Below are 26,493 nucleotides of genomic sequence, written 5' to 3' on the forward strand. Positions count from 1 at the left end.
AGACACACATTCTCACATGGGGGCAATGCTGAATACTCCCCTTCTGGCGACTGGGGCAGGGTTGCTTTGGAGGGTAGGGCAATGGCTGGCAGCCATCTAGGGAAGCCAGAAAGTACAGAGCAAGTCCTGACATGGCTTTTATTCTTCCAGCTCAGCTGAACCCAGAGGGAGAAAATAGGTGCCAAATAGCCAGCTGATTATTTGGCTGTAGGAAGGTACCGAAGGGGTGTCCTGACCTCAAGGAGCCTATTGTGATAAGTATGATATGAATGTAATTAATTTTAGGGGGCTGACATGGGGCTCATGATGTACCTCCCACAAAGCTTCAAGCTTTGCATGCATCATTTTAATTCACATTCACCAGACAGTCCTAAGACGACAGTAGGGTTTTTCCCTACGAACAGATAATAATGAACTAGAGTCTTGCAGACAGGGAGCGGCACTGCCCACAGCCGCACTTGAGTAAGGGCAGAGTCAGGCTTCAAGTCAGGTTGGCCTCGTTCTGATTGAGCTGGCAGGTGTTGTGAAGAACAGACCAGAACCTGTGTCACCTGAGAACGACTGAGCACGTTGACCCAGCAGTGGCTCTGTGTAAGGCGCTGGGTGGATCGGAGCTGCAGGTGGGATTCCTGCCCTCAGATTGTTCCCGGAAAGCACAGGGTGTGTACATGGGAAAGCATTACCATGGAGGCCGAGTCACATAAATGCCTGTCCTGACTCCTTCAGCTGAGCTCACAGCCCACAAACAGGTGCAGTCAACAGTTTGAAAACTTCTGGTCTACAACAAGCCCCCCCACTGTACAGGTGAGGAAACCGAGGCTCAGAAAGGAGCCTTAGAACTCACTTACCCCAAGTCACACAGCCAGTGAACAGTAGGCTCAGGGTTTGATTGGGGCTCCCATTCAGCTGACTCCCCTTGGGGGCCCTGAGAAACCGTAGGAACCGCCTGGTGGAAGCACTGAAGAGGAGGGTCCTGGGTGGGCTCTGGATGGGGAACGAGTGGAGGCTGCTGCGCCTTGATGCCTGCGGCAGACCCCCGGGGGCGGGACTGCAGTGATAAGTGTTAGCACGCTGAGGTCCCGCACCTGGGCTCCACCCCGGGCCCAGGGCCTGGCGCTTAGGAAGCACCCAGTTTCACAGATGTGTCCAATTATTATTGCTTCTTTCTTTCCTCTCGGAAATTTACTTTTAATTCATTCTGGCTGTCCCTCTCTTTAGGGGGTCTGGTCCTAATCAAGGCAGCTCCATCTGATGACAAAAGCAGATGCTCCCAGGTAAGCTGGACACACCCATGCCTCCGGTGCGCCCGGCAGAGGCTGGAGAGAGAGTCAAGTTTGCAGCCAATCCCTTTTCTCCTCAGCAGGCAGCTCCCGGGAGCCTCTGAGGCATGTCTGGAGGGGCTGCTGATTGCAGAATCAGCTGGAAGGGAAATGCGAGGGCAGCTGTGGCTACAGCCAAAGAGCCTGCCATCAGCTTCCCTGCAGTGTGCTGGAAAGGGTGCCACACTCGGCACCCATTCGACGCAGGCTCAAATCCCATGCCACCACCTACTGCTAAGTCCCTGCACCTCACTGAGATTTGGATAAGCCCCAGTAGTGCCCTCAGCGCCGGGTCACTGCCTGGTGAGTGAATGCTGTTCGTCCCTGTTGTCCCTCACTGTGGACCACAGCTGTGCTGTTGGGGGAGGGGCGGGGGCAAGGGAAACGGAAGACATATTTCTGCCCTGGTCCCAGCCTGTCCCTTCTCTCCCAGGCCCCTGACCTGCCCTTCAGCCTCAGGCGTTCCTGGCTTCACCCTTTGTCCAGGACCTTCAGAGAGGTTCTGATAGTAACAGTTCTGAGGCTGAGAAGGGGTCACCATGAGGACAGCGTGTCTCTGCAGCAAAGGCCTAACCTCTTTGCCCGGCCTCCAAGCGCTTGGGACCAGGAAAGGGAAACTTGTTGCAGGAGCTGTAATGGGGACCCCGCTTTGAATCCTAAACTCTCCCAAAGGGCTTCTGCCTGGTTTGCTGTGGTCTGCCTTTGGGTTCTGTGGATCATGAATCTACTCTAACAATTTCAGGTTAAAAAGAGACTCATTGGAAGGTTATAGAGATGTTCCTTTTGGTCATTAAAAAAACACTAATGAGAAAACCTAATAAAACTAATTTGAAGAAAGAAAATTTGTTGACTCATGTGACAGAAAAGTACAGTGGTAGTGTGGGTTTCAGGTGAAGTTTGATCCAGCCACTCAATATTTCACTGGGATGCAGACTGCCATAGCACCTACCCTTCTTCCACATACATCTGTGGGCACGTGCCCCCAACATGGCCACCCCAAAACCAAATATCCATCATCTCTCACCTCAAGTATCTGTATCAACTGGAATGTTCTTCCATGTCTCTTAACTCACTTCCCTAAGGGAGGAAATCTGATGTCCATGTTCATCCTTTTGGGCCAGGCACCAGAAGTCTTATGTTTCTGGTCAGTGAGTGGACGGTCTCTCCTGGGTCCAGTGTCCAAGGCTTGATTAGACGTCGTCGGCCAGACCACAAAGGTCACGTGTCCGCCCACCTCAGTGGAGACAGGATGTCTGGGAAGGGGTCATGGCCCAGTTAGCCACCCCAACACCTTCCCAGAGAAGGGGAAACTCAGCCCATGGGTCTCCAGGGACCCTGCAATTCCTCCCTGACCTGGGGACTATCCAAAGAGCCCTAGTTTGTTCTTAATGAGTAATCTTACGAAAATTTTATGTTTGGTTTTGGTTAAGAGTTTTTTTGCCTCACTACTTCCTGAGTGTTTCTGGTTCATTCAGGAAGAGAAATCCAGGCTCTGGTTCAGAAAATGGTTTTAATCACTGTCCTCAAGAAATCGGTCAACAGCCATGTGTGTCCACCATCAGCGAGCCCAGGATCATTCTCATATGGCGGCTAACAAGCAACAGGGCTGCTTTTGCAAACAAAGTCTGCATTATTTTATTACTTTCACACCAGGAAGAAGGTTTGGTCTCCAAAACAATGTGCCGACGTCATTGATTAGGCTGGAAGAACTTGTTTGGCTAAATTTAGAACCCACGAGGAGGTTAGAGAATAAATTTAGGACTGAACCGGGAGGACCAGCAGCGCCGTCTGGCTAACTCCACCTGCTACCTGGAATTAGGCTGAATTTTCCCTCTGACTCCTGCATCCACAGAATTCTTGCTGCATAGCTTTTTAAAAGCAGAGTTTTAAGAGTGAGATCTGGCATCTAAGCCTGTCGTACCACTTATAAGCTGTGTGACTCTGGGAATGTGAATTAACCTCTCTGAAACTTAGTTTCATCATCTTTCAAAAAAAGAGAGGTAATAATAACATCTACCTCATGGGATTTACGAAGGATGATAAAAAGTTTTTTATGGTGAAATAGACATAACATTTAACCATTTTTAAGTGTACACCATCATTACTGTCTATCTCCAGAATTTTTTCATCTCCCCCAACGGAAACTCTGTACCCATGAAGCAGTAACTCCTCATTCTGCCCTCCCCCAGCCCCTGGGAAACCCCATTCTACTTCCTGTCTGTGAATTTGCTCAAGAACCTCATATAAGAGGAATCATTTATATATATGAAAGGAATGACTGGCTTATGTCACTTTGCATAATGTCGTCAAGGTTCAACCATGTTGTATCATGTGTCAGAATTTCCTTCTTTTTAAAGGCTGGACCACATTCCATGGTGTGCATTCACCACATTTTGTTTATCCAGTCATCTGTTGCTGGACACGTGGGTTACTTCCATCTTTTGGCCATTGTGAATAATGCTATATAAACATAGGTGTACAAATATCTGCTTGAGTCCCTGCTTTTACTTCTTTGGGTTTAAACTTACAATTGTGATGAAGAGATTTTATGGAGAACCCTTAGAGCATGCTTGGCATATACTAAACACTCAACACATTGTAGCTAATAAAAATAGGATGAGGAAAATAATGGGTGCAATATTTTTAATGCATATCAAAGAATGAGGTGAATTTTTGCCTGTCAAATTAGCAACAACTAAAAAGTAATAATCCTCAACGAAGTTGGGATGTGGTGAGATGTTTAGCAATGTATAAAAATGATACATAATTATTTTATAAAATAGGTACCATCTGTGCAGCATTTACTATGTGCTGGAAACTGCTTTGCTCTGTTTTTACTTTCTCTCATTTACTCCTCTCAACAACCCAAAGAGGCAGATTTGTTATTACTCTATTTTTACAGATAAGGAAACAGAGGTACCAAGTGGTGACATGACTTTTGGGGCCACAGCCACCAAGCCGCAGAGCTGGGACTCAAAGAGTAGAAAAGGGATGGAAAGATCTACACTGCCCTAAAAGTTAATCATGGCCCTTTAAAAGCGTGAGCTTCACTGTCTTCCTCATAGTTGTTTGTATTTTTTTCCCAGAACAGAAAAAAAAAAAAAAAAGGGAAAGAAAGAAGCAATTTCCTCTTAGCAATTAGAAGGCGCCTTACTAGTTGAAACATCCAGGTCTCGCATCTCATGCCACAAAATCAGTTTGTGTCTATTTTTTGAGGGGGTGGAGAGGAGCAGAGTGTCCTGACTACGTCTCCCGGCTGACTGCTTAATAGTTGCAGACAGACAGACACACACACACACGCACATGCACATACGCACTCACGCACACACACACACACACACACGCAGGCCCACGCTCCTGAGACAGGAGAGGAGACAAAAACCAGCAGTAGCCAAAACTCCACTCGCTCGATGCTGTTACAGGCACAGCTTTCCAAAAGGCAGAACTCAGTGAAATAAATATTTTTCCTGTGAGAAGAGGCTTAAGTTGGCAGTCTTAACAACCCCCCAACTTATTCCAGATCCACAAAGAGTGGCTGGCGTCAGTGTGTCCATCTTGATGTACTTAGGATCACTTAGTAACTGCAGCGTGCCTGCTTGTCTGGCTGGCTTCTGCCACTAGGCCGTGTGCCCGGCCTGCTGGGCAGGAGGGCAAAAAGGAGTTTGTCTCTGGACACTGCTCTTCCCTCTCTTTCTGAGCCCCACAACTCTTTGGGGTGCCCAGCTTTCTTTTCCTGGTAAACTGCTGCTATTCAATCTAAATGGGAGGTCTGGGAATTTAACCTCTTTTCTTGGCAAGCCTCTGTTCTTTCAGTCCTGGAGACAATCTGCAGGAAGAATTTAGAATCAGGGACTTCAAAAACGTAGACACATGAAGAAGTCTGGGTTTTCTGAAAAACAGAGTTTCACTATCCAGGCAAAATGGGTTGATCGATTGACTGATTCATTCACTTGTTCACTCAACAATTGTTTATTGGGCCACCTCCTTAGTGTAAGATCTGGTACACAGCTAGTATTAGACAATGTAAAGCTGTTGGAGATACAAGATTCATCCATCCATCCATCCATCCATCCATCCATCCATCCATCCATCCATCCAGCAAATATTGACTGAATGCCTCCTAGGTGCCAGGCCCTTTCCTGGGAGTGCTGGGCTGTTAGCAGTAAATTGCTCCTTAGAACTTGCATTGCAGAGGCGGTGACAGACATTAGACAATGAAAAGGTAGCATATAAGATATCTGATGGCATTAAATGCTAAGAAAGACATCAAGTAGGGATCGGATGTTGGGAAATGGGGGACAAGGGAGTTCCCACTTAGATGAGGAGCCAGGAAAAGCCTCTCAAGGAAGTGATATCTAAGTCACAACCTGCAGGAGATGAGGGGGATGATTTAGGAGGCGCAGGCATTAAGTAACAGTGACTGATGGATCCGTAAGTCCCTTTTCAGCTTCCCTTCACTCCTGGTTATGCCACTTAGAAAGTCTCCACTGTCGATATGTTTTGAATGCCTCCCTAAGACCTACTAATCTTCCCCCTTGAAATTGCAGGGGCTTAGCAGGTAGGCGTGCCTCTGTGTGTGCACATGGCTTTGTGTTCAGTGTGAATATTTGGCAGTTCCTGTTACGTCATTATAAAAGGATGCTGGTTTCTCATTTACAGCCATGATTAAAGTGTCCTTGGAAGAATACCCTTGTTTTCTGAAAAGTGAATTGATGTAAAGAAAAGTATTCAGTAACTTAAATACAAGTGGTACTCAAATATGGGGAAAATTGTGAAGGTGATACATGAATAAAATTTGGGACACAGTAAAAGGTGACATGACCCTTCTCCTCAAGTTGCTCGGGGGCTGGCTCAGGAGACAAAAGTGCTGGGTGTGATGCCACCTGCCGTCAGTGCCTCCCTCTGGGGGCCTCTGGACCAACGGCCTTCCCGGTGGCTGCGATGGATCAGGGAAGCTGCGCAGAGGAGGAGCTGCGGGGGGCCGCACTTGAAGGCCAGGGCGAGTTGGGACCTGCTGAGGAAGGCCGTGCAGAGCAATCCAGGCACAGGATCGGCATAAGCCATGGTGGAGGGCAGGGGAGATGAGGAAAATCGGCCTGGCAGAGTGTGTATAAAGGAGCAAGACTGCTGTAGGAGACAGACGATTGGGGGAACACCCCAAATTTATACTAGTCCAGGGAATACGAATTCTAAGACTTCCATTTATTGAGCACTACTTTATTGCATTTTCTCCTATGACCCCAGCAGCCCCATGAGGCAGTTGCCAGGGTCCTGTGCTACAGATGGGGCACCAAGGGGCTCGGGCCAAGGTATCTTCAAGGTCACGCAGCTAGTAAGTAGGACGCAGGACTTTTTTTTTTTGAGAAATAACTCATATACCATGAAATCACCCTTTTTAGAGTATATAGTTCAGTGATTTTTAGCAAAGTCACACAGTTGTGGAACCATCACCACAATCTAATTCCAGAACATTTTCAGCACCCCCAAAAGAAACCCTGTATCCATTAGCAGTCACCCCCATTCCTCTGAGCTCCCAGCCCCTGGCAACTGCTCATGTACTTTCTGTCTCTATGGATCTGCCTGTTCTCGACTTCGTGTAAATGGAATCATACAATATGTGGTCTTCCATGTCTGGATTCGTTCGCTTAGCATGTTTTCAAGATTCATCTATGTTGTAACATCTAACAGTCCTTCATTCCTTTATCTGGCCGACTAATATCCCATCGTATGGATATACCACTGTTGTTGATCCCTTCATCTGCTGGTGGCTTTGACTTCTTGGCTGTCATGACTAATGCTGCGATGAGCATTGGCATACATGTTTTGTGTTTGTATGTTTTCGTTTCTCTTGGGTGTATGCCTAGGAGTGGTATTGATAGGTCATATTGTAACTTTACACTTAACTTGTCTTCCAAAGCAGCCACACCATTTTACATTCCCGCCAGCAGTATCCGAGGGGTCCAGTTTCTCCACATCCTCACCAACACTTGCTATTGGCCATCACTGTGGATCCGATGGGTGGTGGGAGCAGGGAGGCGGGACAGCTATTTGAGGCAGGATGTGTGGGTGGCTGGGCAGGACACACAGAGCGAAGGCTCTGAGGAGGGACAAGACTGAGAAGAGAAGTCAGAGGGGGTGTGGGGTGTGGAGCCGGGGAAAATGCGGGGTTGTGGTGGGGCAGGTGCATGTGCCAGGAACAGAACCAGGAACCTGGACTTACCTCTCTCCCTGGGTTCAGGGTCAGCCTCTCCCTCACAAGGACCAGGCCTGGGCCTCCAGCTTCCTTTAGACAGAAGTTCTGCAGCAGAATTCCTTCTCATGGAAGCCGGTGCCAAGGGGTTCTTGAGGAGGGACCTGCACCCAGGCTTGGACCAGACTGCAAGGGGAGTGCAGAGCTCTGAGGTGTGGTGTCTGCTCCACTGTGCCCACTGAAAATGTCATGCCCATACCACTTACCTTCTCCAAAGTTGTGGCTTTCAGGATCCTGGTTCCCCAGGTGGTCTGGAACGCATTCCCATGCCCTTGGTATGCGTGGGGCAGGCTCTGAGGCGACAGGTGCCCTCTTAGTTGTCATCTAATGTTCATGTTTCCTGAGCATTTACTGTGTACCCTTGGGACATACCCTGTGCCCATGCTTTACACACATTTAATTTCCATCCCATTTGACAAATAAGGAAACTGAGGTTCTCAGAGGTGGGGAGTAGTCGGCATCACAGCCAGTGAGAGGTGCTGTCAGGAACTGAGCCTCATCGCTAACCACAAGGCTCCACTGGAAGGGCAGATCACGTAGGAACCTTCCACGTTAAGGGTTCCTTTATGGAAGGTGTACTGTTTTCTACTGCTGTGTAACAAACTGCCACAAACCTAGCAGTGTGACGTCCCCGAGCTCCCAGTTCTGGAGGGCAGACGTTGGCATGGTTGGGGTCTCTGCTCAGTGTATCACAAGGCTGAATTCAAGATAGTGGTCAGGTTGAGTTCTTGTTTAGAAGGTCTGGGGACAAATCCACTCCCAGATCTTTCTGTCCCATGTGGCTGTAGGACTGAGGTCCCCGCTTCCTTACTAGCTGTCAGCTGGGGGCCACTTGCCACATGGCCCTCCACCTTCAAAGCCAGTGATGGAGAACCTCCCTAATTAGAACCACACTGAATCCCTGTTGTACTTTAATGTCTTCTGCCCAAAAGAACCAGTCCTGGTGGAGGGCTTACCTGGTTAGGTCAGGCTGCCCAAATAGTCTCCCCTTTTCCATAGAAGGGGATGTAATCACAGTCACAGCTCACTACATTCACAGGTTCCACCCAAACTTGCATGGGAGAGGTTATACAAGGTCAAATGTCACTGGGGACCTTCTACCTGTCACAAAAGATTTTAGGTTCTACTAATAATGATAACAATAGTTACAATAACAATGGCAAATCCTTTCATTTGCTTAGAACTTTGCAGGTTTTCAGACTGATCCTCAACTATAATCCCCCTGGAGCCCAAGGTGTGCGCTTTATCCCCATTTTCTCCTGGAGAGAGGCAAATGCCTAGTCAGCCCGCCGGGGGCTGCAGTCCAGGGCTCTGGGCACACCCCTGCCCTCATTAGAGCCCTCAGCCCTCCTCACTGGCCGTGGAAGGAACAAAGCAAGTTTCCAGCCAGCCCAGCCAGCAGGGAGCACGTCCCTCTAAAGTCCACACAGGGTCACTGAAGCTCCAGCTTTTATAGGAATTGCCACTGCGCTGGGCAAACCTCACCTCATTAAGCAGGAAAACCAATAAAGCCTGAGGGGCACATAATCAAAACAGCATGTGCCCAGGAAGGGCCCAGCCTGGCGGTGGCCCAGTCCCGCAACAGGGGAGGGGTTTGGCCAAGGCTGTGATGTGCTGGCAGAAAGTGAGGGGGCTGTGCTCTCCAGAGCGCAATGTGTCAGTTAACAATCCCCACTGTGCCGTGTCAACATGGGCCAGGCATTGCACTTGGGACTTCACACGGGGGCCCCCAGCGTGAGCGCCCATACCTTCTAGAGTTCCTATGGGGTACCCCTCTCTTTAATATTTAAACCAAGGCCCAAGACCCCAGTGAGAAACCCATCCTCTGACAGCCCCCCACTCCCCCCACTGTCCCCAAGGATTTTGGAGGATCTTCACATGGCTTCCAGGTACCTTTGGGTTGATACGCTCATTTAAAAATATTCTCTCTTCTTCTAAAATTGCCCTTTTCCCCTTTTATCCCATGCTGGCTGTTGCTCTGACTCTTTAATTTTTCTTAAAGTATTGCTGACACAAGTCTACTGGGAGAGTGTACTCTAGAGATACCTGTTGTGAGCGAGTGTGAAAGAATCTGGCTTACTTAGGCTGAAGGGGTCTCCTGGAGGACACTGGGGTGCTTGCAGGGTGCATCCAGAGAAGCAGGCCTAGAAATGGGCCTGAACCAAGGGCTCCAGAACCCAAAATGAGCTCACAGCAGACATTCCACCCAGGGCCACACCGAGGCCAGGGGAAGGAAATCTAACTCATTCCTCTCCGGCCCTCCAGCTCCAATTTTCTTTTCCAGGGAGGCTGTGTCTGCTTAGCCTGGTGTGGGTCCTGTGCCTCTCCATGGTGAGGGTACCTCAGGGCTCTGGGCAGTCCCAGCAGACTGACAGCAGTGGGCCAGAACCAAATCCTCAAAAGGAAAACAGGGTGCCTTCAGGAAGAGAACGCGTCCACAGCATTTGGGATGATGGGAACCCAGAGGGGGCATGTTTAGAAGTAAATTCTAGAATCCCACCCTTAAATTTCATTGTCCTGAGAATTTCACGTATTGTTCCTTCCCTTTCCCCAAAGCCTTCCCCTTCCCCAGCTGCCAGGACCAACCAGCACATTTCTGTGCTTTCCTATAGGAACAGTCTAGCATCTCTTCTCCCACCTACCAAGGCTCAGGGTCCATCTTGGCACATCCAAAACTCTATTAAACTGCTGGGCTAAGCAGTGTTTTTTATGGGTTGGATGGTGTCCCCCCAGAAGATCTGTTGAAGTCCTACCCCTCACACCTGTGGATGTGACCTTATCTGGAAATAGGGTCTTTGCAGATGTGGTCAAGTTCAGATGAGGTCATTAGGGTGGCCCTAATCCAATGAGAGTGTCTTTATAGCAAGGGGGAAATGTTATGAAGTCAGAGACACACTGGGACAACACCGTGTGGCACCAGAGGCAGGGACTGGTGGGGTGCGGCTGCATGCCAAGGAGGGCCAAGGACCGAGGGAGGGGAGAAGCTGGAAGAGGCAGAGGAGGACTCCCAGAGGGTCAGAGGGACCGTGGCCCCGCCCACACATTGCTTTCGGGCTTCTAGCCTCCAGAACTTTGAGACAACACATCTCTGTTGCTGTCAGCCACCCAGGTTATGGCACTGTGATAGCAGCAGCCACAGAAAACAGCACTACCTCAGGTTTCTAACCTTCGCAGCATGACGCGGTAGGACTAGCTGTAAATTATGGTTTAGTCTTTCTTTTTAATGAGGAGAAAACACATCCTCACAACTGTAAAGCAAGGTAATTTCGATGGCTTCCATTTTATAGATGAGGAAATGGGGGCTCAGAGGATAAGGGCCGTGTCTGACTCTCATAGCTAGTAGGAGGCTAAAGCTGGACTTGAACTTGGGTTTCGACCGCTGAGTAACTCTTACACCCTCTCTGAATTTGTGCATGTGTATCTCACAGGTTATTGCAAAGTACCAAAGTCCTAGTCCCCAGATGTCACCTTTCTTCATTATGTGAGCTCAAAACTTGGTACTATCCTTGTCCTTACAGGAACCACCTGTTCCAGCCACATTTTCTGTAACGTGAGCCTCTGTAAAGCCAGCCCTTTTTCCCTGGCGATTTTCATTACAAAACTGGAGATGTGTTCCCACCAAAATCATCTCCCAGTGGACCCAAGGAAGAATGTTTGGCAAAGAAGGAATTAATTGATCAACAGCTTGTAGTACACAAACTGCAGAGTCTGCCTGGAATGTTTTGCAACACTTTTGGAAGCTCCAGGATTACAACTGTAACACAAGCTGTTTATTTCAGGCTGTTATAAGCACATGCATATCCTGCGTGCTTGGGAATCCACTGATTTCACTCTGAACTTTGGGAATGGAAATCCTCTCTTTTGTGTGGGCAGCTGTGGCGACTGGAGGAGGAGGGCTGCGATACCCGGGGCGACCAGTAGGGAGCTCTTCTCCCAACAAGAAATGGATTTAAAGCTCTTGAAGATTCTTGAAATTCAAGGCTTTGGGTTCTAGAAGTCTGTTTCTTTGGGAGGAAACCCACTCTCTTTACAACACAGAGTAGCCAGCTGTCTGGCATAAAGTTGGTTGATTCTGAGAATGGGGTGAGAGAAGTTGTAGAAAAATCTTGACTTTTCCTGCCTCCCTGCCCCAGAGAGGCACTGGAGCTGGGGCTGGGGTGCCTGGGACAGTCTCCCCACCCTCCCTCTATGCAATTGGCATCAAGAGGAAAAGGGAACTGCACATAGTGCTCTCAAAAGAAAACCCCAAAGAACAGGCTGCCTTGATTGCCTCTTGTAAATTATTTACCTTGGGACGACCAGATGGCTCATCTCTTGTTGAACCCTCGGCCATTTCCGATGCTGTCAACAGCCTGCATCAGCAAACAGCCCCGCTCCACCGGCCCGTGCCTGTGCAGGAGTCCCCCGGCCTGCTGGCGGGCAGCCCCGGAATTCCAGGAGGCTGACTCAGCACCGCTGGCTGTGCATCCTCAGGGACAAGCAGGGTCTAGGAGAGGCAGCCGTGGGTGTAGTAGGGATGGAGAGCAACTGCAGGTGGGTGAGCTTGAACTTTTTTAATACCCATGGGCTCCCCAGTTTGGGTCCCTGCCCCTCACCCACCCCTGGGCCCCTGCTCACCCTACCCTTCACCTCTCATTACTGAAGAGCTCAAAATGTGGTCAAATGCCAACCTTTCTCTCCTGTCCGCATCTCAACCTGGCTGTGCGAGGGTGGAAAACCGCACCCCCTCTCTGAGCCGCAGTGCTCAGCTGTAACCAGGGCAGAGGGGACATCTGGACCTGCCTGCCTTACAGGCTGGGTGAGGATGGGTGGAAATGGGTTGCCCCTCCTGCCCACCGCCCCGCCCTGTACCTGCCTTTTCTATGACAAGACCCGGCTGTGATTCATTCTGAGGGTGGCTCTTGCCTTCCTGGGCGTGGGAAGGGAGCTCCTAGGGGGGTCCCTCACCGGGTTCCACCCGCAGGCACTGCTGAGCAGGCTCTCCCAAGACAGGGGCTCCTCCAGAGCCTTGTAGGTGTGGTGTGGGGGGAGATTTTAATTCTGAGTGCCCGGAAACCCCAAGCCTGGGGTGGGGTGTAAGAAACCTGATGGACATTTTTAAAAGCTCATTCTGGGTTTCAGGCTGGGCTGGAAGGTGAGGTGAGGCAGGGGACCAGTGAAGCCCCAGGAGGTGATGGCGGCTTGGTTTCTGGTGCCAGTGAAATCTTGGCGAAGGCCTTCCATGGAGGAGAGAGGTGCCCTTGCAGGCTTCACTGCCCATCTGGGAAGCCCAATACCGCACCCACCAGCCGTCAGCCTACACACACCACGAGGGGCAAGTGGGGGGCCGGGAGAAACCCGAGAGGATCACCACCCAGGACTCAGACGGTTCCTAGAAATCAGTAAGAGAGGCTAGGCAACTGGACAAAGGAATGTGAATGGGTGTACGCCTTAAAGGAGGAGGTTCTAAAGATGATGAACGTAAGGAGACACGCTCAGTCTTATGAGGAATCAGGGAAATGTGAGTGAAAACACGCCCACCCTGCACGGCGCTGAGGTCTGCGGGCAGATGGGAGGAGGAGGGCCTGGCCTTGGGAGGGTGGGGAATGGAAAACCCAGGCCCGGGCTAGGGCGGGGGTGGGGACAGCCTGGAAAGCAGGCTCCTTGGGGAGGGAAGGTGCCAGTCCCACCCCCAGAGGTTAAGGACTATGCTGTGATTTCTTTCTGAGGACCCTCAGCACCAGCACATGTTTAGAAATAAGACCATTAAGCCCTGTGGCTAGGAGGTCCGATTTAAAACCGACTTACCTGAGCTTGAGCCTGCAAGTCCTCAGGGCCAGAACGCAGCAAAGTGGAACCTACAGCACCACATCTTGGTGAGGGCCAGAGATGCTGACTCAGGTCAGGTGCAGGGTCCCGCCTGGTCCCCTATGCTCCTCGGTCTTTGCTCGGCCAGGTGCGACTGGGAGCAGGGAGACTGGGCGAGAAACCCCGGAAGGGGAGGAAGATGGGAGGGCTAACGTGATCTGCATAATAGAGACTTGGGTGCCGAGGGGCTGGAGGTGGAAGGATTGCTTTGAGGGGAGGGCTAGGAGCCGGCCAAGGGACTCTTCCGCCCTGAAAAAGACTAAATAGTGTATGTTACAACTGAATTGGTAGAAAGATGGATATATTATATAATAAAACACATGCTGACATGCTATAATATATAAATAACAATACATATACAATATTATGCAATAAAATGTTTTCTTTTTGGCCTCCTGATTTTAAAAGTAATCCGAACACTGCTGCGGGCTGTATGCCCTGGGCCCCCTGGGCCTCATGACGTTGGCCCGGCCAGAGCCTCACTTCTTCCAGAGACAGCAGTAGGGACGGGTTCTTTCTCAGTCCTCCTGGCTGTTGTGTAGAGATGCCGCTCTGATGTCTGGCTGTGTGTGGCTGGGTGCAGGGGCTGTATGTGTGTATGTGTGTGGGAGGGTCTGTGTCCCTGGGATAATGGAGAATTCAGGGTAGTTCATGGAGGGTGGAGTGGTTGAATGAGGTGGCCTTCAGGGTTCAGCCCACCTGGTGTTGAGTTGTGTGTGCCAGTGTTGAATTCAACCCCACGGTGTTGAGCTGTGTGTGACCAGTGTGTACGGTCATCAAGGGCCAGCTTGCTGACAGGTGGGGGTTTCAATGAAGGCAGGTCTCATGCAGAACTCTGGTGTGACAGCAAACATCCGTGGGAGGATCCCAACCTCTTCTGCAAGCTCAAGTCTTCACCCTCAGGCCTCCAGGCCCTTGCTCATGTCTGGTGTGTGCATGTGTGTGTGTGTGTGTGTGTGCATGTGCATGAGTGTGTCTGAGGGGTGGGTGGTAGAGGTCCAATGGGAGCTGCAGGCCTGCGGCCCCTTTTGAAGATGTCAGGTTGGTGGACCCCCAGATTCCCACACCCTATTCAGGGGAAAGAAGCGTGAACAATATTTATAGCCAACAAAATATAGTATCTTCAAGTCTAATCCCTTCATCCGTGAGAAATTACTCCTAACACCCAGTACACCGATTCATGAACCTTCTAGTGCAGATTTGAAGAGCTTTATTTAGCCCAGTGGTTCCCACTGGAAATGATTCTGCCCCACCAGGAGACATGTGGCTGTGTCTGTGGACATTCTTGGTTGTCACAACAGGAGGGAGGGGTGCACCTGGCATCCAGTGGTGGTGTTGCTAAATACACAGGACAGCCCCGTGGCAAGGAATTTCCAGCCCAAAATGCCAGTGGTGTCAAAGTTCAGTGTCCCTCCTGTAACCAATTCTGGAATGAGGTCTTGTGATTACCACACTGCCTGAGGTATCAATCACTCCCTGGATGCACCCACTGCCGAATGCAAGCCTTTGAGGGGAATTGTTGAAGATCTAAGACTACCACTTGCTAGTTCAGGCCATTTCAGCTCTGTGAGCCTCAGTTTCCCAATCTGTCAAGTGGGTATGGGAACAGTGCCCACCTCAGAGGGGTGCTGTGGGGAGACACAGCTAGTGTCTGGAACAAAGAAACCGGGTGCACCTTAGAGGGCAGCTGAGGCCAGCATTCCTGGATGCCAGCAGTGAAATGCATTCATTCTTAGAAATCGCCTGGCACATAGTAATATGCTTACTAAGCGTTGGTTTCATTGGTGGAATTAATTGTTTCAGTTTTAGACAACAAACAGAGGCCCTTATCCTGGAAAAGTGACCACTACGTGGCCTCCCGTGAAGTCAGCCCAGAAGGGGTCTCTGTACACCCCTTCCTCACTTGAGGTCAGTCCCTCCTGCCCAGCCCCTTGGTCCTCTCTGGTCCTACAGCAGGGGACCCTCAGAGAAGGGATTCAGCTGCCTACCTTGGGCTTCCCGGAGGTCCCACGTTGGCCCCCATCCCTGTTGCCTCTCATCTGGGTTGTCTTCCCCTCCTCTGGACAGGCTCCAGCCACTGGCCCCAGCACCACACACATTCCTGCCCCCACGGGGGCCTCAGGAGGCTCCTTCCCCAGGGCTGCCGTCCCTCCCAGGTGACCCCTGGCCGACCCAGAGATGGGAGTGTGTTAGCGCTGTTCAGGGGCAGCGCCGGGGCCATTTCAATTAAAACACCCTCTAGATATTTCACAGAAATTCGTGAGTCATCTTTGCCTTGTCAAGCCCCAGAGGAGTTAGCTGGAAATATAGACGATATTTGTGGACCTTTAAAAAAGGGCATTTTTTTAAAGAAGCAAGTTTCTTCTCTGATCCCAGGTTCATCCTGAAAAGCAATGTTCTCTAGGCCAGAGTATATGCAGAGGGTCAGCCTTGAGGATTAATTACTGCCCAGTCGAGGACGGTTGACTCCTCTCTGTTTGCTTCAAATTAACATTTTTTTCTATCTAAGAGGGAATACATATCCATTGGAGAACACAGGTAAGGTGTTGCTTCAAAATTAAAAATGAGACCACGCTGTATATAGTTCACCTCTTGTCCTTTTTCACTCAACATCTCAGTTTGAACAACTCATATTTTCCCCATGCCGTTATTCCTCAGAATCACTTTCCTAATGGCCACATAAATGTCCTCAGCGTGGCTAAGCCATGGGTTATTTAACCTTTCCCTTGCACGTGCCCTTAACCCTTGTGCTCTCATCTGTGAAATGGGCACAGGTGTGCTGTGGAGACCAATGCGATGGCCTTCCTGTCCACGCATGTGACCTTACAGAGCCGCTGGGCCTGAGCTGGAGGAGGACACACACACCTGCCAGGCCTGCCCTGGGCGGGAAGGTCTCGGGCTTGTAGACTCTGCCGTAAGTGGAGACAAGGGGCCCTTCTGGACCCTGGATCCTGACCCCCTTGCCTGGTCCTGAGCCATCTAGCCATCGGGAAGTTTCTACTTGCCTTGGGGCAATGAGCTCTGGGGGGACAGGTGGGGCTCCCCAAGGAGCTGCTAGATCTTCTCTTACAGCAGAAACCAGTGCTGTCTGCTCACCCGGCTCTCCAGCAGGCCGTAGGCAGGGGTGCACCTGGGGGATCCGCTCCTGGCTCCAGGGCTCACTTCTGTGGTGGTCCTTGATGGAGGCAGAGCTGGGGTGCAGGATCCAGGAAGGTGGGGTCCTACAAGCTCTACCTAAATGGAACGTCTTTCACACCGATCACTATCATCATTTAAATATGCTATTACTTAAACAAAACACTTTATATCATACCGAGACAGGGTGTTCTAAGTGGAAGGTCACCTTGAAACAAATTCAAGAAAACGACCTGATTAAATCCAAGCTCCTCCCTCTGTCTGCCTGTGGCTCTGCCCGAGGCCAGTTCTGTACTGGGTTGACCCGGGAGCGGACAAGTGTCAGAGCGCTGGGCAGTCGGGACAGAAAGGGGACTAGAGCAAGAACAACTCTCCCATGGAGTCGTGAGTCTACGAGGCATTCCTCCCTCGGCCCAGCGTGTCCTGCCCCTGGGGTGCCTGAGTTCCGGCCCAGTCCCCCCGGTTTACAGACAGGGAGACAGAGGCTCAGAGAGGAGAGAACTTGCTCAAGGTCACATGGGCTGGACCCACACTCTCCCAATCCCCTGGGCACACCTTTCTGGCCCCATAAAACCTGGCTCAGGCGGGCCTGAGCGGATTCCTTGTCATGGGGAGAGCCCCTTGTCCCCTCCGGAAGAGCCAGGAGGGAGCAGGGCCCGGGGAGTTCAGCAGAGAGAGGGGAGCCCAGGCTGGCAGGTGTCAGAGACAGTGTGGCTTCCAACCTCAAGGCCCAGCTCAGGCTGGCATCAGCCACACACAGCAGCTGAGCTTCCCCGGAGACGGACCTGGGGCCACAGTAATGGAGCCCTCCCCCAGTCGACTGCTCCCAGCCCCAGGTGGAGGCGCAGTGTTTGAGGGCCTGGCGTGCAGTAAGCATTCATTCACTGTTTATTGAGACACAGCATTCTCAGGCCAGGCGTGCAGCAGGGCGGATGAAATGTGTAAATGAGCTCAAGGGTTGCTGTGACCAAGGGAGGGTGCTGGAGGCTGCCCTGCCTACTTCTCCCGGGGTGCAGCTTAACCCTCCCCACCCATGAGCTTCTGTTCCTCACCTTGACCCTTAGGGATCCTCTTTTGTACCTGAGGCTCCAGCCAGACAGACTGGACTATTGGCAGTTTGTCTAATTGTCCTATCTCTCTCGTGCCTCTGAGCCTTTGCACAAGCTGTTCCTAACACCTGGTACACGCTTCCATCCTGTCTCCTTTCGTTCAAGCCAATTCCTCCTCCTCCCCTAGATTTCAACATAAGATGTCATTTCCCCCAGGGGTTCTCCCCAGGGGCTGGACCAGGTTTCCAGAGCCTCCCCAGGCCTCAACTTGTTCCCTGTCACTGTACTGTCTCATCACCTCGTGTCCTAACTCCCTGTCTCTCCATCTCTCTCCCACTGGACTGGTTCTCAGCCGCCTGCTCAGTGTCTGCATTCCACAGGCACTCGATACATGTGTGCAGAGGAACCCCAGACTCAGTTCTGAACAGATATCCTTTACTCATTCATTAACTCAAGCAATCACTTATTCATCTGATATTTACTGGGGGCCCACTACTTGGTGAGGCTCTGAGCATACAGCTGTGAACAAGAAAAGTGCCTGTCCCATGTGTGAGGGCCATGCAGTTACCACACTAACTGACAAGACAATAAGAGACGTTGATGAGTTCTCTGAGGGACTTGAATCGGGGTGAGGGGTGAGGCTGCTGTGGCCAGGGGTGTCAGGGAGGGTCTCTCAGAGAAGGTGACCTTTCTGAGGAGGCCTTCAGGCTGGGAGGGAGCAGCATGGAAGTCCTGGGGTATAGGTGTGCCAGGTGAGGGCTCAGCCAGGGCACAGGCCCAGAGGTGGGACCCCTCTGAGGAGCAGGGGAGGAGCTCGCGTTCTTCCGGCTCTTCCGCGCACCTCTGGGTGATCCAGGCAAGTCTCCTGACCGCTCTGGGCCCGGTCTGGCCATCTGCAAAAAGAGGGAGTCGGACTCCATCTGGTGCAGACCGTCTGCTTCCCAGCAGCCTCCTCAGCTGCCCAGCCCTCTTTTGTATAAACTCACGTTCCTCCTCCTGGGCTATTTTGCCATTTCCTTTCAGGCTGAACCAAAGGGGCTATTTTGGAAAGTCTTACAAGCGAACTAAGCCCCGGCTGGCATTTGAGCGGATATAGAAGAGCCTTAAATGAGGGATCAGGCATAACAGCCGCCCAGCCCCGAGAGCCCATGCCATTAAATTTAGAAGCGTCACCTCCAAATGAGGTGAAATTGCAGGTTCCCTCTGGCCGGTGGGCGGCCTTGGCCGGCAGTGAGCAGGACAGATTTAGCAAAGCCAGCTCTAGCTCCCTGCAGCCGCACCTTCAGGGAAGTCCCCGGGGTCTGGGGAGCAGATGGCCACGGGAGAAGCCCCCTGTGCTCACCTGCTGGGTCCAAGGGGCATCAGCCTCAGCGTGCCAGGCCAGAGAGAGGCAGCGAGGGACACGTGGGGAAGAGGCAGCTCTGTCTGCCACCAAAGGTTTGGGATCTGCATGATTTCTGGGCCTCTCTCCTCCCCCAAGGGGGCCAGCAAGGCCCTGGCTTGCCTCTCATGCCTTGTAGCATGCCGGCTGCCCACAGCTATGCCAGGGACTTCCCAGACCTACCCACAAACCAGCAGCTATAGGGTCAATGCCAGCCACAGTGGGGGAGGGAGGGAAGGGGCATCTGGGGGAGAAATGGGGCCTCCATGGCACCCAGCCTCTGTGCTGAGTGGTCAGTGACCCTATTATGTCAATGGTTAAACATTAGGAATTATCACCCTTAGTCAGAAGTGACAAACATTCATTGGGGCTTGTCAAGAGCTGCCCATTGACAGCTCGTGAGATCCAGGGGTCTCAGCTGAGCCATCCCAGCCCCAGTCCTCCAGAGAGGGGACTGTTTTGCAGCAAGAAACCCAGCCAGGTGAGATTGAAGAGGTCAACTATGTGAGGTCCGCCCCACTGGGAGGAGGACGCTGGCCTCACAAAGCAGCAGGTTGCCTGGGAGCCCCTGCTGGTCCAAAGGGCCCTCAGGGACGTGGGCACCCACACCCTGAAGCCTGCAGTGGATGGGGCTTGCTTTTTCTCAGCCATTCCCCAGTGCTACGATTCTAGCTTGGCAGATCCCTTGGTGAGACTGTTTTCCTTCTGGGGCCCCCTTCCCTCCCCTTCAGCCCGGGTCTGGCTCATGGGAGAGGGAGGTGCGTGTCCCCCGCACAGCCCCTGGGGAAGAGGCGCAGCCTGCTGTGAAGTGGCCAGGCTTCGGAGTCCATGGTGCCCAGGTCCAGATCCCTGGCTTGTTGTTTCCTACCTATGTGACTGTGGGCGGGACTTTTCCCCTCCTCTCTGAGACTCAGTTTCTTTATCTGCAAAATGGGGGTAAGAATAACACTTGTCTCATATAGTGTTGGGAAGATTAAATGAGATCTTAAGCCCTTAGAGCGGGTTGCAGGCAGAATGCTGGCTACCAGGGGTCAGGGGTAGTGCCTGCTACCCAGGCGTCATCCATCAGTAGCTGCTGTAAGAAACATTTTACTCAAACATAGCCGTGCTCATTCATTTACATATTGTCTGTGACTGTGCTCTTTACCTTGGACTCTAACACATAGTAGAAATTCTTATCCTTATCTTTATCCTACCCTCATTCTTCCACTGCCTTCCAGTCTTAGTTTTCCAGTCCCATAAAGATGTGCTGCAAAGCTTCCCAGCACCAGAGAACACCATCCCTGCAGGGAGCACTCCATCTGGTGGGGGCGGTAGATAAATCAACATTCCCGGTACACTATAACTGAAGGAGGTGCGGGTGGGAGGTAGGGGGAGGTTCTGGAAGGCTTCCTGGGGGAGGTGACATCTGGGCTGGAGGAGGATAAGGTGTTGGCCAGACCAATCCCCACACGGCAGCTAGAACTCACTTTGAAAAATGCTAACCTCTTCACCCCTTAGAGCCTCTTTCCTCGTATGAAAAGTGGGGTGATGGAAGCTCATAGTGCTGTAAATCCACAGTTGGGTCCTGGTGCACTGGGAAAGGCTGCAGTGAACCAGCGTTCTCTTCGGCCCTCCTTTCCCACACATTGAGCAGCAGGACAGTGGGACTTATTTTAGTAAACTGCATGGAGAGGAACTGTTTAGCAAGCCCTCTCTCGTACCCTGGAGTGTGCAGAGACCAGAAGAGGCCAGAGGAATGACCCAGAAGGGGGGGAACCCAGCTCCCAGGCTGGCTCCAGACTTCACATCCCAACCCCCGACCTTGGGAGTCTCCCTCCCTGCTCCCCCTTCATTCCCTTGCCCAGCCTGGCTGGGTAGTCAAGTGGTTTGAGCCACCGTTCTGATGATGGGGCTGCTGGTGTGCTGGTAAATGTTTAACAACCAGCAGGAAAAGAAACCCTCACTCGCAGTACTTGCCGATTTCCGTGGTGTAAATATTTCTACCATGGCTGGTTTCAAGCTACCAAAATTCCCGAAAATGTAACAAAAGATTCTTGTGAACTGGCCCAAACTGGTGGGGGCTGCAGAGCCCTCCCTGTGGGGCAGGGCAGTTCCCTGGGCAGGATGCCTGACTGCAGCATTCCTTACAGTCTGACCCTGACTCTGCCACTTCCGAGCTGGCGTTCTCTGGCCAGTCTTGTCATCTCCCTCAATCTCAGTTTCCTCATCTGCCAAGTTAGGTTAGCAATAGCTCCTACACCTCGGGTGTGCATGTGTGGATTTAATAAGATAATTTACATAAGCATTTAGCACAGGGCTGGCTTGATAATCAACACATGATGCCTCCACTACCAGATCACCTCAACTTCCCCATCTGCACACACTGCCGTAGCTCATGGATTTATTGCAGGGGATCGCCCCCGGCACAGGGGTTTGCCACACAGTGGGTGCTCAGCGAGGGCTTGCCAGCCCCCCGTCAGGTCCAGAAGTCCCTCACTTGGCTCGTCTGCCTCAGCGGCTCTCCTCGAGGGCTGGGGTCCTGGTTAGCCAATGGCACACAGGCAATTTCCTGAGTGTCTCTTCCGCATCTCGTGCTCCTGGTGTATTGTCTCCCTGGTCCTTTCCTGAATTTCCATTTTGCTGATGTGATCACTGAGGCCCCGAGCCACTGAGTGGCACAGCTGCAGCTGGGATCGGAGTCCAGGTCTGGCTTTTTGGTTTCCGGTGCGCTTGTCTGCGCACAGCACAGGTGGAGCTGTGGCAGGGGGCAGGGCAGGGGGATATGTAGGAGGAGAGGGATTGTGGGGGCAATACAGATTGACTGGGGGGTTCAGAGTGACAGCTGACTACAAACAAAATGCAGGGCTGGGCACTGGACAGATGTGGCTGGAAAGGCAGACATCCCAATGTGGGCAAAAGTGTGCTGGCTAGACTCCACTGGTGGGTGAGGGATGCTGGAATGCAGGGGACAGGAGGGCACTGTGGAACTTCTTATAGGCTGGCCTGGGGAGTGGGGTCCCTAGAATCCTTGGACTGATGCCACCCTGGCTGGGGAGCAAGGTATGAAATTGTAGCAGCGGAGATTTAGGTTAGATATGGAGAACTTTCCAGTTGTCTGTGCTGGAAGATACTGGGCGATATTCCCTAGGGATAAGATGGTATTTTTCCAATGTAGAGATGGTTTGGAAAAAAAAAAACGTCGGCCAGGGTTCTAGGCCTCATTGCAGACTGGGCCAGAGATGGGGCGATGGGTCAGGGGCCTCTGGAATCCTTTGATGCCAGCAGCCTGCGTCATGTGAATTGGGCTGTCACTGCCTGCTAAAAACCCTCCCATGGCTCCCAGTTACCCTTGGCCAGTGGCAAGGCCAAACTCCTCCCTGGGGCTACAGAGGCCCCCACAACCTGCATTCTGTGGCCTCCCTAAGCTCACCTGGAGCATACCTCAACCTACTGAACTTCTCCCTACTCGGGATGTCATGTCCTCCACACACCCAGGCCTTTGCCCATGCTGTTCCCTCTGCCTCAGATACCCTTCCCTTCCCCTTTGCTCCTCCCTAGCTTTTCCTTTTCAGCTCCTGGTTGCCTCCTCATGGTCAGGTCAGATGCCCCGAGCCCCCCGTCACTTCACTAGCCTCCCCACTGGAACTGTGTGGGGCTCAGCAGCTTCCCTGCGGGCATGGAGGCCTGGAGGGCAAGGGCTGTGCTGTTGCGCCCAGTGCCTGCCTCTAGCACAGTGTCTGGCACATGGAAGGTGCCCAGTGAGGGTTTGTGGGGGTGGGTGAGGGTTATGGGCAGAGAGGGGTGCTGAAGGCTGGTGAGCAGAGCTGGGCTGGGGGGAATTATTACCCTCTGCTCAAGGACTCCGCGTTGCTCAGACTCCTGGGCTTGAATTTTGCTGCTGCCTCGCTCCCCAAGCAGGTTTCCTCACCAAGCCTGTTTTCTCATCTGTGAGCTGGGGAAGGACATGCTGGCCTCCCTGGGTATCATGGTGGAGGGTCACGGCCTGTGGTCAGCACGTCAGGTGGCAGTGTGGGGCTGACTCTGCTGTCCTCTCCCTGTAGGTGACAGCCATGTCCATGCGGGTGCGATTCCTGTCCGCTGGGGACACAGGGGCTGTGGGTCTCGTGGGCCGGAGCGCCTCCTTCGCGGGCTTCAGCAGTGCACAGAGCCGGAGGATTGCGTAAGTTGTGCTTGGGCCAAGTGGCCGTGTGGCTTGTTTGAGGGCCGGGTGGGGATGGCAGGGACATCCTCCTCCTGCTGGACATGACCCTGAGGCTCCCTCTCCTGCCAGGCCTGCAGCCGAGGACAGTGTGTGTGTGTGTGTGTGTGTGTGTATGCATATGTGCACACATAATACTCTTGGTGTTGGGGAAACCTATGCTGTCCTTGAGACCTGAACCAGTATCACCTCGCATGCTCCTGGCCGTTGGTCCTGGAAGTCGATCTGCCTGAGCTTAATCAGGCCCACTGGGCAGATCCCTCAGAGAGACAGAGCCACTCACCCAAGGTCACACAGCAAGAGTGGTTCATGGCTGGAATTTGGCCTCTTAGGGGGCAGGGCTAGGATGGAATGTTGCTCCTGTCTGACAGACGGGAAGTGGGGCCACCTCACCCAGCTCTGTGACCTGAGGCAGGCGACTTCACCTCTCCGAGTCCAGTTTCTTCACCTGTGACATGGGGATCATGAGTGTCCCTCCCTCACGTGTTGTCATGAGGGACACACTGCAAGCAGCCAGTACGTGCGCTCACACAGTAGGTGCTTGTGGGGAATGTTCTGAGGAGGAGGAGGAGCGTCTACAGAGACAGGCCTGGGGTCAGAGCTGACGCTCTGGAGGTGGGGTCAGGACTGCTCTGCCAGGGCATCCTCCAGCTGCAGGCAACCCCCAGGAGGAAGGTTCACTTCCATTCCTGGGGGCCACAGTGTGGTCAGCCCAGGCCGACCCCCGCTGGCTCCACAGCTTCTTGTCAGGCACCATGCAAGCCCCTGGGGAGCCACCTGCCAGCTGGCAGGCCTGGGGGTGGGACAGTCCCTCAGGCACCTTGAGGGGCCCAAAGATCTGCCTGTCCGAGCAGATGTGGTGGACTGGCAGGGTCCCTCTGTCATACACTATACAGCAGACATACACTATACAGCAGACACATCTACTGCCAGCCCCACACCACCAGGGCACAGAGCTTGGATGGTCAGTGAGTCAGTCAACAACCAAATCTCATCCTGGAACTCTCTTGCCTGAAACCCTACAGAGGCTCCCATCTCCCTTAGAATACAATCTGGTTTCCTCATGCGGTCCAGTGGCCCCTGTGGGCTGGCCAGCCAGCCCCACGTCTAACTGCTTGAGCCACATGCCTCTCTCCCCAAGAGGCCTTTGCCCAGGCTGTGCCCTCCACCTGGAACTCGCCTTCTTCTCTTCACCTGGCCATTGCTGCTCAATCTCCTTCAGGCCTGGGCAGCCATGCAGCGTTCAGGGAGGACCAGCTGAGCCCCAGCCCCTGCTCCTTCCCTAGGGTTCACCAGCTGTACATGAGGTGCCCCCCTGCCTGCAATGCCTGGCCCTCCCTGACCAGTGCCGCCTGGCCTCTGCAGCCAGGCCCTGCCAGCTCACTGTCTCCGGGCTGCTCAGTTCCGACGTGTGTCTGGGAGGAAGGGCATCTCAGGGCTGAAATCCTGGAGTGCCCCAGCTGGAAGCTCCCTTATGAATCCCTAATTCATTCCACAAATCTTTATGGAGCACCTATTCTGCCCAGGCCCTGTAGCAGGCTCTGGGGACAGACCAAGGCCCCACCCTCCTGTCAGGGCAGCAAATGATAATCAAGATAGATTTAGCTGATGGCAAGCGCTGTGAAGGGATGAAATAAAGCAGGGGGTTGTGGGAGGCAGCAGGGGGTCTCTGGGGAGGAGGCCTTCGGTGAGGCAGGGGCATGTTTACGCAAAGGCCAGAGCAAAGAGAGGGTCACATGCAGACAGGGTGTGGGGTGGGGAAGATTTCTAGGTGGAGGGGACAGCAAGTGCAAAGGCCCTGAGATGGGAATGAGCTTTGAAGGACAGGAAGTGGGCATGTGGCCAGCTCTGGGTGCAGTGGGAGAGAGGGAGGAGGACCCCACCAGGCCTCGTGGGGCAGTGAGGTCATTCGCAGTGTGAGGGGAGCAACTATAGGGCTGAGCAGATGGAACTGAGGACCCCACATGGAAAGAAACGTGGCTAAAGCCCCAGAGAGATTAAAGCCCAGTGCCCCTGGCTCCAAGCCTCCAAGGGGAAAACGTGCGGATGCCACTGTGAGGAAGGTACACAGCGGATGCCCCGTAGATGCTGCTGAGTGGGGCTAAGTCTAAACTCACGTGGGAATGACGCTCTTCATCAATGGAACCGTTTCACGGCTGTCTCTTCCTGGCCTTCGCTGGGGTTCCCCATGTGCTGTGTGAGCCCTGGAAGCTGTGTGCCTGGCGTGGAGCTGCTCTACCCAGAGGGCACCTTCCTCTTTCACACAAAGCACTGTAGGGTCTCTGTCCCTGTGGTCTGGCAGCCAGGGAGGGGTCCCAGGCCCTGCAGCCGAGGCCAGCTGCATGGGCATAGAGCTATGCCCCACGTTTAGGTTTAACGCTCTGCTGTCACCGTCTAGAAGTTCTTAGTAAGTGTTGAACAAAGGGTCCCGTGTTTTGTTTTGCACTGGGCCTCATGAATTCTGTAGCCGCTGCCTGCAGCTCTCCTCGTGGCTGGCACTTTGGGGGCCTCTGGACTTTCCACATCCATGGGAAACATGCCCTTAGGCCCCAGTCAGGAGCTCTGCCCGAAGAGTGCCCCGAGGTGGGTCCCAGGCTCTTGCTGCCCCTCTCCTGGATCCCTGGGGAGGAAGAGAGCAGAGGGGGTCCGACCCCATGACTCTAGGGCTCATCAGTCATCGGCAAGAGTAAGTGTCAGGTCCCGCCAAGTCTCCCTTGCAGGCTGGGAAAGACGGCGCTGACGGCGGCAGATGTCCTGGAGCCCCTCGGGGAATCTGCAGGATGCCTGGCCTGGGGGGGTTCAGAGGGTGCTGAGCGGCCGCCACCTGGCCTCAGCCTCCGCGGCAGTCCCCTCGTCCACGGGTAAGGAAGAGGCTGTCCACGGCGGCAGGAACATCTATTAAGTTCCTATTTCTGTCCAACTGCCAGGGGTCTGCGCCCTTGGTGCCGGGGCTGGGCGGCCTGCACTGGGTCTCAGGTCTCCTTCCTCCCAGATGATCCGACCAGGCTGAGACGTCTCATCGCCAAGGCTCAGCGGCTGGGGGCAGGCACTAGCCCGGGACGGCAGGGCAGGAGAGCAGGGCTGTCATTAGATAGCCCTTGTCCCCAGCCTCCACCCCTGCCCTGGCACCTGAGACCTCTTTGACTCCGGACAGGGCTTTTTGTTGTATAATCAAATAATTCACTTGGGGAAGTAATCTGGTGGGGAAATTTTGCATTAGGGGTGGATGACTGCTACAAGAAGGCCATATCATATAATTACATAAATATGATAAAGTATAACATAAGGCCACATACAGAAGGTCGGGCCAC

The 26,493-nt window shown here is 52.9% G+C and overlaps 1 protein-coding gene and 1 long non-coding RNA gene across 7 annotated transcripts in view; one reads left to right on the plus strand and one right to left on the minus strand.

The window, feature by feature from the left end:
* RIPOR3 (RIPOR family member 3) overlaps nucleotides 1–26,493 on the plus strand; it is a 65,185-nt gene that overhangs the window by 14,992 nt on the left and 23,700 nt on the right. For 5 of the 6 annotated variants that reach the window (XM_073236454.1, XM_073236455.1, XM_073236456.1 and 2 more), the window contains exon 2: nucleotides 23,025–23,143. The exons of the other annotated variant lie outside the window; for it this stretch is intronic. In XM_073236454.1, coding sequence (XP_073092555.1) covers nucleotides 23,034–23,143 — 110 coding nt within the window. In that variant the 5' untranslated portion in view covers nucleotides 23,025–23,033. The remainder of the gene's footprint in view (nucleotides 1–23,024; nucleotides 23,144–26,493) is intronic. 6 annotated transcript variants of the gene reach the window in all.
* LOC140849444 (uncharacterized) lies at nucleotides 4,432–9,373 on the minus strand. The gene is made up of 3 exons (XR_012131269.1): nucleotides 7,776–9,373; nucleotides 7,540–7,695; nucleotides 4,432–7,432 (listed from the first exon to the last, which is right to left on the minus strand). It is a non-coding gene; the product is annotated as an uncharacterized lncRNA (long non-coding RNA).

This window comes from Manis javanica, chromosome 5 (genome assembly GCF_040802235.1).
Source record: "Manis javanica isolate MJ-LG chromosome 5, MJ_LKY, whole genome shotgun sequence".
Lineage (NCBI taxonomy): Eukaryota > Metazoa > Chordata > Mammalia > Pholidota > Manidae > Manis > Manis javanica.